The 9,408-nt window shown below is 39.4% G+C and overlaps 1 protein-coding gene across 1 annotated transcript in view; it reads right to left on the reverse strand.

Moving 5' to 3' along the window:
* LOC103511728 (multidrug resistance-associated protein 9-like) overlaps nucleotides 1–9,408 on the reverse strand; it is a gene marked incomplete in the record, with an annotated part of 41,051 nt that overhangs the window by 10,939 nt on the left and 20,704 nt on the right. The window contains 11 exon segments of the mRNA XM_026825408.1: nucleotides 232–361; nucleotides 812–995; nucleotides 1,172–1,356; nucleotides 2,129–2,162; nucleotides 2,295–2,357; nucleotides 2,415–2,543; nucleotides 2,733–2,882; nucleotides 3,555–3,751; nucleotides 4,025–4,145; nucleotides 4,422–4,552; nucleotides 8,896–9,044. Coding sequence (XP_026681209.1) covers nucleotides 232–361; nucleotides 812–995; nucleotides 1,172–1,356; nucleotides 2,129–2,162; nucleotides 2,295–2,357; nucleotides 2,415–2,543; nucleotides 2,733–2,882; nucleotides 3,555–3,751; nucleotides 4,025–4,145; nucleotides 4,422–4,552; nucleotides 8,896–9,044 — 1,473 coding nt within the window.

Here is a 9,408-nt window from a genome sequence, read left to right on the forward strand (position 1 = left end):
AGAGAAGGAAGACAGGATAGGAGAAAGCCAGCCGTTCCGAGAACGAACATTATCCCATCAGGATAAAATCCGCCCCGGGCGGGAAGCGAACCCGTGGCCTAGTGCTTACAAGGCAGACGCGTTACGAGAACGTCAAGAGTTCGAAGCCCGGCCTATATAAACACGAAATAGTTGGGCTTTATCGATACACTAGTACAGAGAAGACCAATAGATAACTTTCTCTTCAATTACCTTCAAACATATCCTTGGTGAAATAGTTCTGTATTCGTCCGCTAGGGGTTTCTTCAAAGAAGGATAATGGACTGTACAGCATCTTCTTGAACAGCACAGCATGGAGAGTGTGTGAGGCTTTCAGTGCCACCTAAAAGCAATAAAATTGGGTTGTTTTAATAAACTTTATAACACAAGACTTAAGACTTTTTAGTCTTAAAAGTCTTAGTCTTAGTGTATAATATTAAAATAAAGTTTGATTGTTGGGTGCCATAACGTTCTACATTTTTTTTATTATTTTAATTTTATTATTATTATTATTTTTTTTTATCGCAGCAGTAGGCTACTACAATAAATTACTGTGGTTAAATACTCATATTTATATTGAAGATAAAATTCCATACCTCGGCTGGGATTGGACCCAAGCCCTCCTGATTAAGAGGTGAGCGTCTTGACGCCTACACCATCGTGGCAGGCTGTTACTATGGAATATTACCTTGGTGAATATAAAGCTCCGTAGTAGACTGGTAAGTATAATGATACCTATGGTAGAAGAATATACAGTCTGATACATGTAGAAGTCAGGGTTATTAGTTATTACCTTGGTGAATATAAAGCTCCGTAGTAGACTGGTAAGTATAATGATACCTATGGTAGAAGCATATACAGTCTGGTACATGTAGAAGTCAGAGTTATTACCTTGGTGAATATAAAGCTCCGTAGTAGACTGGTAAGTATAATGATACCTATGGTAGAAGCATATACAGTCTGATACATGTAGAAGTCAGGGTTATTACCTTGGTGAATATAAAGCTCCGTAGTAGACTGGTAAGTATAATGATACCTATGGTAGAAGCACATACAGTCTGATACATGCAGAAGTCAGGGTTATTACCTTGGTGAATATAAAGCTCCGTAGTAGACTGGTAAGTATAATGATACCTATGGTAGAAGCATATACAGTCTGATACATGTAGAAGTCAGGGTTATTACCTTGGTGAATATAAAGCTCCGTAGTAGACTGGTAAGTATAATGATACCTATGGTAGAAGCATATACAGTCTGGTACATGTAGAAATCAGGGTTAGCATTGATATGATCACTGTAGTAGGTGACAGTCTCATTGCCTTGCACCTCGGTGATATTCTGAAACAAGTTAAACATCACAATCAATTAATCCCAGATTAATTCAGAATATCTAGATAAAAAAGAAATCTTAATTGTGTTGAGCATAAATGCTTGTCATGAATGTCGTTCCCCGCTTAATACACCAACACCACAATAAATTTTATGACCTGACTTGGACTTAAACCACCAACCTCCAGATCCAGAGTCCACCGTGCTAACCACTACACCACATGTTGGATTTCACCAATATTTATTCAGTCATTAGAACTCTTGTTAAGGTAACAGCCAGTTAAGTTCCATTTAATTTGTATTGGCTTAACAGCGCTGTTAAGCTAACGGGCTGTTTGAGGCTGGAAAGAAGGTTGGTGAAATCCAGCATAAGGTTGGTACGTAGATACTAATTGACTTGTAAGCGCTGGGCCACTGGTTCGATTCTCGCCCGGGCCGGATTTTATCCTGAACGGATTATGTCCGTTCTCGGAACGGCTGGCTGTCTCCTATTCTGTCTTTCTTATCTCTTCGCTTTCGGGACGACAAGACCTTAGCAGTTACGGTAGTTCTCTCTACTTACTTATTTTCTGTGTGCGGGCCATCAAAATGCCAATCAAATGATATTTTTATTTTCCAAATGGGATGCCATTCTCGTTGCTTCCTCATTTTGAGGGAACTAAGATTTCCGCCTGAAAGTAAAGAAATAAGAAATTATGCCATCGTTTGTTTGGAATTCTTGGGGTAATGGTTTTCAATGTTTCGATGAATCGAGGAAATATATACCATTTGGGTACATTACTACATTAGTGACACGTATATCATGCTTAACCCAACTGCAAAATCCTTGAAAAAAAAAATCACTTAGTAACCTTCTTTTTGTCATTTTCGGAAGTCTTTTCCAGTTATTTCACTAATATCTTGGCAATATTGTACACTACCTATACTGGATGGTACTTGTTACTTACTTGCTACCAGAGGTTTTGCTGCCATCGAGCAGTGTATCCCAGAGGAATGAGCCACCCGCTATACTGACGGCAGATGATTTGTCAATGGGTTTTATATACTGGATGGTACTTGTTACTTACTTGCTACCAGAGGTTTTGCTGCTATCGAGCAGTGTATCCCAGAGGAATGAGCCACCCGCTATACTGACGGCAGATGATTTGTCAATGGGTTTGGATACGTAGACATTGACCTCTTCCATGAGTAGAATACTCTGTAGGGAAACACAAGGGCATAGTAAGACAAGGAAGTGGAAAGTCTGTTGCTCAAAGCTTCAGAAAAAAAAAAAAAAAATTGAATCTACCAAGGTTATTTGAATATTGTTTAGAAAAAGAATCTTATTTTGTATCTTCCTTATTCTTTTTATTATAAAAAGACAAAAAAATTACAACTTTACTTACCTATTACTATACAATGCTCTAGCCAGGGCAACCCTCTGCTTCTGACCCCCGGAAAGGTTGATTCCTCTCTCTCCTATCTCGGTTTGATCACCCCCAGGTAGGATGTGAATATCTGTGTTGAGGGCACAGTTGTAGAGAGTCTTATAATACCTGGAACACAAAGTTCAGTACTTGTTCAGAAGTCACGTCAATGGAAAATTGCTACAAAAAGGAGCTGTCACAAATGAGCTGTGACCAGTGTTAGTATAGGGTTAGGTTAAACACAAAAAGGATCTTTCTTTTTCACTGTCTTGGCTTCTGAATAATTACTCAAAATTCAATTGATGGAAAAAGACTCCAAACCAAGACATCCTATAGCTAAGTGCAAGATGCATACATCCATGGTACTCAGCACGATTTTTAGTCAACCATTCTTGAAATCTTTTGAGGGATTGTAAATAAAACCTGCTCTTTTTCCTTTTAATTACACAGTTACACAAGATACCTTCTTTTCTATTTCGATACACCTGAATTGTATGCATACGTAGTCGTCCCAGCTTGGGCAAAAGAGTCTGAGTCAGGTCTACAGTTCACAAAACTACTAGAAGTAAAGAAGGAACTTAGTAATGCTGTGATACTCACAACAGTTGTGAAAAAGCTGTATGCTTTTAAAACAAAGGATTCATTGTTTGAACATTTTTCTCGCATCGTTTTGGCATTACTTCGGGGCACATTCTTTACATCCAAGACGAACCAAAAACGGAAAAGTTTGATTAGAAAATTTCAGCCCAGGCCGGGATTTGAACCCAGCACTTCCGCGTTGAAACATTCATAGATTCATACCTTTGCGGTTCAAACGGTTCACCGAAGAGAATATTGTGGCGTAGCGTATCATTGGTGATCCAAGCCTCTTGACTCACATAGGCACATGTACCTTCCCGAGATAGTTTACCCGCGGTAGATCTTAGCTGACTCAGTATGGCGTAAAGTAGGGCCGATTTACCTGACCCTACAGCACCACAGATACCGACTAGTTTACCCTGTGAACAATGTGAAAATAATGAACATTAAAAATTAAATAGAAAGTAAAAAAAAAAAGTAAACATTATGTTGTCACATAAATTACATAATGGTACCAAATTTCAAGTGAAAGTGGGTCAAAAGTTAGTTACACGATTTTACCCATACAAACAAACATACAAAGTTGTCAATAAAGGGGAAGTAGAAATCTTGAAATGACACTTGATTTCAATAAAACAGCAATGAGATATACGTTAAAGTAGGTATTAGAAAAAAATAGACAGTACACTCACCTTGGGCGCAAAGAAGTTGATATCCACGAGAGCTATGTTCCTCTCCACATCTTCAGCTTTCAGATGTGTGCTCTCTTCACCATTGGATTTCTCTTTGCTTTTAGCTGCGTACTTCTTCCGCCTGAAAGTAAAGAAATAAGAAATTATGCCATCGTTTGTTTGGAATTCTTGGAGTGATGGTTTTCAATGTTTCGATGAATCGAGGAAATATATACCATTTGGGTACATTACTACATTAGTGACACGTATATCATGCTTAACCCAACTGCAAAATCCTTGAAAAAAAAAATCACTTAGTAACCTTCTTTTTGTCATTTTCGGAAGTCTTTTCCAGTTATTTCACTAATATCTTGGCAATATTGTACACTACCTATACTGGATGGTACTTGTTACTTACTTGCTACCAGAGGTTTTGCTGCCATCGAGCAGTGTATCCCAGAGGAATGAGCCACCCGCTATACTGACGGCAGATGATTTGTCAATGGGTTTGGATACGTAGACATTGACCTCTTCCATGAGTAGAATACTCTGTGGGTAAACACAAGGGCATAGTAAGACAAGGAAGTGGAAAGTCTGTTGATCAAAGCTTCAGCAAAAAAAAAAAAAAAAACAATTTGAATTTCCAAGGTTATTTGAATATTGTTTAGAAAAAGAATCTTATTTTGTATCTTCCCTATTCTTTTTATGTGATTTTTAAAGTTCCAGCCAGAGCCAGGGTCCAGTGAATTTTTCAATTTTTTTACCAGTAGTAAATTAATGTTCTGTGTTCTTTTCTAAAGCACTTGCTTAAATATTATTTCTATGTGATTTTACTCAACTTGAGATCTTTTTTTGTTTAATAGGTTCTCTCCCTGATCACCCTTATGGGCAGTGATAGGACTTGATATTCAGTAACCCTGATAGAGAAGCTCTTAATCTTAACTTAATATTCAACCTTTGCTTCTATAATTTCCTTATAGCTGACCAATATTGAGCATGCGCGCAACATGCAAATGTTAACACAAGAATTGGATCACAAAAAGGATCAGTTAAAGATGCCCCACTTTATAAAGCTCGTCAATCATTTTTAACCCATTTATAGTGGATTTCATCAACTTAGTTTTTGGTCCCAACAGCCTGTTAGCTTACCAGCCCTGTTGAGCCTTCAAATGAAACTTAACAGGCTGTTAGCTTAACAGGCCTGTTAAGGACTAAAAAGAAGGTTGGTGAAACCCACCCTTAATCTTTTTAAACATGCCAGGGCACACAATAGAAATGCAAAATTTGTTTTCACACTGATTAAGCTTATATCCTTGGGGATAGCTTAATAGGTATCTATTTTTTTGCTAAATTCTCTTTTGAGATGAGCACTTTTTTTATTTATTGGTGTGTGCTAACAAATTTTATGTTTTTTAATAGTGTTAGTAACAAACATTGGTTTAGTTATCCGTTATCAGCGAAGGTTCTTATCAAATTCTTATCACCCAGGGTGAGAGCAAGGTAAAAAAATTGCTAGGGCAGTTAAAGTCAAACACAGACACAATAGGCTTATTTGTCGATTTGCTATCACTAGGTTCAGTAAACTGTGGAAATCACACGGAGTTTTCTCTAACCGTTTTGTCGCTATAGCTGAAAACCGCCAAAAACGGTCGAAATCTGTCCAAAAGCGGTCAAAATCTGCGTACTTCTTCCGCCTGAAAGTAAAGAAATAAGAAATTATGCCATCGTTTGTTTGGAATTCTTGGAGTGATGGTTTTCAATGTTTCGATGAATCGAGGAAATATATACAATTTAGGTACATTACTACATTAGTGACACGTATATCATGCTTAACCCAACTGCAAAATCCTTTACAAAAAAAAAAAAAAAAAACTTAGTAACCTTCTTTTTGTTTGACCCGATTTGACCCGATTACATTACTTTCCTTCCTATAGGATAAGGAAAGTAAAAATGGATAATTTAAAAAGAAAAAAATCTTTTAGAGGGTACTAACTATTTTTATACTATTTTTCGGCCTGGTTGGGGACCTTAAACAGGGGGTAGACCAGCTTACTCTGGCTGGGAGACTTTAAACAGGAAGGATACCATCCTGAAATTTTCCTTGCGAAAGAAATAGCAAAGGTCGAGTGTGAAGGGCATTCACTCGTAAATTTTTTGTAGCCAACACCGAATGTCAGTTCAAAGCAATCACCTGCGGGTTGATTGAGAGGCTGACGAAAAACGCCAAAACCGTCTGAACAGTGGAAAACGTGAAGAATAAGATACAACCCTTTTTTCAAGTACTAAGAGCCTAACTTGTCTTGGTGAAAAAAAAGTTAAAGCGGTATTTACAGAGCGTTTAAGTACAGGGGGAGAGCAGAAAATATCACACAACTACAGTCAAACCTGGATAAGAGGGAACACTCAAAAGAGTGTAAGCTTCTTCTAATAAGAAGAAAAAAAATGTTCAGGTCTCCTGATTTTTTTGCTCAAAAATTGAACTAGGAACTGGGAATGTAGTTTCATCTAACACAACACGTCTATCTTTTTTATGTTTGAATTAAAGAGAGGGATGAAAAAAAAAGTTAGCAATGAAGAAATCTGTACAAAAAATGTTCTGTCCCGTGAACCCTCTTTTATTCAGGTTTGACCGTACTAAAAATCAAGTAAATGGTGGGTAAGATTGAAAAGTGTCCGCTCACCTAAGGTAACATAGATGCAAAGTACAACAACCTCAAGTAAAAGCCCTGGAAGAGTGAAAAAGCATTTTTAACATAGGAAATATCCCTGCCTGTAGGAAAAGGTTAGCATTGGCGTTCTGTATCACTCAAACTGGAATGAGCCACTTAAAACTTCAAGTTAGAGGTGTAAAATGAGTGAAATACATATTCAAGATTTTTCACTTCATTGATTTAATAATATTAAAAAAAAAATCTTTCAAGGTTTGGATGGAGGGAACTGCAACAAAAAAAGGTCTTTATCGTCCTGCAATAAAAGACAGAAGGAAGACAGGACAGGAGAAAGCCAGCCTTTTCGAGAAAGAACATCATCTGCTTAGGATAAAATTCGCCCCGGGCAGAAATCGAACCGGCGACCTAGCACTTACAAGGCCGATGCGCCACCCTCCAAGCTCAATAGGCTTGCTTCACTTCATTGAAAAATTAAATAACGCGGTAGTGCTCCGCCCCGCCAAAGTATAAAGTCGGGAGCTCTTACTTCAAAACACAGCTTTGGAGAGGAATACCAAACGCCAATAAAGAGAAGAGGAAATACACCAAAATAATTCAAAGTGTTAGTATCCATTTATCCAACCTATGACCGCGAGAAATGTGTGAGTGAACAGCTCATTCACACTGTACGAAACGAATTTTTCTTCGTCATGATTTTTTTTTTTTTTTTTTTGTGGCGGAACGAGGTCATGGTCGAAGAATAGGGTTACAGCATTACTAAGTGCCGGGCAGTGCAATAGTTCTAAACTAAAATGGACGCGGCACATAAAGGATCAGGAAGAGACCGCCTTAACATAATAAGTGCCTCCTTTACTAATCCCATCTACTCGTATCATCATTCATCAATCTTTTTACACGCCAGCCTAGTTAGCTTAGTTGGTAGTGCGTCTGCCTTGTAAGCGCTAGGCCGCGGGTTCGATTCCCGCCCGGGGCGGATTTTATCCTGATGGGATAATGTTCCTTCTCGGAACGGCTGGCTTTCTCCTATCCTGTCTTCCTTCTCTCGAGGGTGGGGTATTCAAAAAACTTTAGAAAAGGGAGGAAGAATGGAAAGGAGAGGAGAGAGAAAGAGAGGGAGGGAAAGAGAGGGAGAGAATGAATAAGAGAGAGAAAGAGAAAAGGGGAGAGAAAGAGAAGAAGGAAGGAGGAGGGAAAAAAGTAAGAGAGAGAGCGAGAAAAGTATTGGTAATAAGAGGGTGGGGTATTGAAAAAACTTTAGAAAAGGGAGTGAGGGACGGGGAGGAAGAGAGAAGGAGAGGGAGGGAAAGAGAGGGAGAGAATGAACAAGAGAGAGAGAGAGAGAGAGAGAGAGAAAAGGGGAGAGAAAGAGAAGAAGGAAAGAGGAGGGAAAAAAGAAAGAGAGAGAGCGAGAAACGAATTGGTAATAAGAGGGTGGGGTATTCAAAAAACTTTAGAAAAGGGAGGAAGAATGGAAAGGAGAGGAGAGAGAAAGAGAGGGAGGGAAAGAGAGGGAGAGAATGAATAAGAGAGAGAAAGAGAAAAGGGGAGAGAAAGAGAAGAAGGAAGGAGGAGGGAAAAAAGTAAGAGAGAGAGCGAGAAAAGTATTGGTAATAAGAGGGTGGGGTATTCAAAAAAATTTAGAAAAGGGAGTGAGGGACGGGGAGGAAGAGAGAAGGAGAGGGTGGGAAAGAGAGGGAGAGAATGAACAAGAGAGAGAGAGAGAGAGAAAAGGGGAGAGAAAGAAAAGAAGGAGGAGGGAAAAAAGTAAGAGAGAGAGCGAGAAACGAATTGAAAAGGGAGGAAGAATGGAAAGGAGAGAGAAAGGGAGAGGGAGGGAGGGGGAAAGAGAAGTAAAGAGAGGGAGGGAACAAATGAGAGGAGAGAGAGAGAGAGATGAAGGGAGCAGGGGCGGATTACCCATAAGGCAGAATGGCAGACTGCCACGGGCCCCGCGCTTTTGGGGGCCCCGCGCTTTGAGGACTGAGAGAGAGATGAAGGGAGGAGAGAAAGAGGGGGAGAGAAGAAGGGAGAGAGAAATGGAGGTAAAGAGAGATGAAAGAAAAAGGAAGAGAAGGAGAGAGAGGGAGGGAGGGAGAAATGGTGGTTAAGAGAGGAAGGAGAAAGAGCGAGAAATAAAGAGACAAGGGTGAGGGAGAGGAAATAAAAACAGAGAAATGAAAAAATAAAAGAAATAAATGAAGAAACATGGAAAGATATGCTAACCTGAGAGGCCGTGAGGTTATTGCCTGAGGCAATATGGGCCACGAATGAAGTGATGGCAGATATGACAGGAGCAGTAGGTCCTATGGACAAACCTAGACTTTGAAAGTAGGACGTGTTCTTGATATACTCCAACTCTCGCCTTCTTGTATCTGAAACAGTGACCGAACAAAGGGAGATTAAATTTTCACAAAGTGGGTTCTTTCACCTGCTTTTGTACAAAAAAAAAAAAAAAAAAATCCCAGTCGTAGACGGTCGAATGATCGTACTAACACAACGTAAGTACACGGTCAGCACTGAGAAGCCCTGGAAAACATTGGAATCGAGTTTGAGACACACTGGATTACAAGCTTTGATGGGAGGGAAGGAGAGGGATGGAAAGGGATGGAGAGAATGAACAAGAGAGAGAGAGAGAGACAGACAGACAGACAGACAGACAGAGACACAGAGAGAGAGAGAGAGAGAGAGAGAGAGAGAGAGAGAGAGAGAGAGAGAGAGAGAGAGAGAGAGAGAGAG

The sequence above is a fragment of the Diaphorina citri genome, unplaced genomic scaffold (genome assembly GCF_000475195.1).
Source record: "Diaphorina citri unplaced genomic scaffold, Diaci psyllid genome assembly version 1.1 scaffold745, whole genome shotgun sequence".
Taxonomy (NCBI): domain Eukaryota; kingdom Metazoa; phylum Arthropoda; class Insecta; order Hemiptera; family Psyllidae; genus Diaphorina; species Diaphorina citri.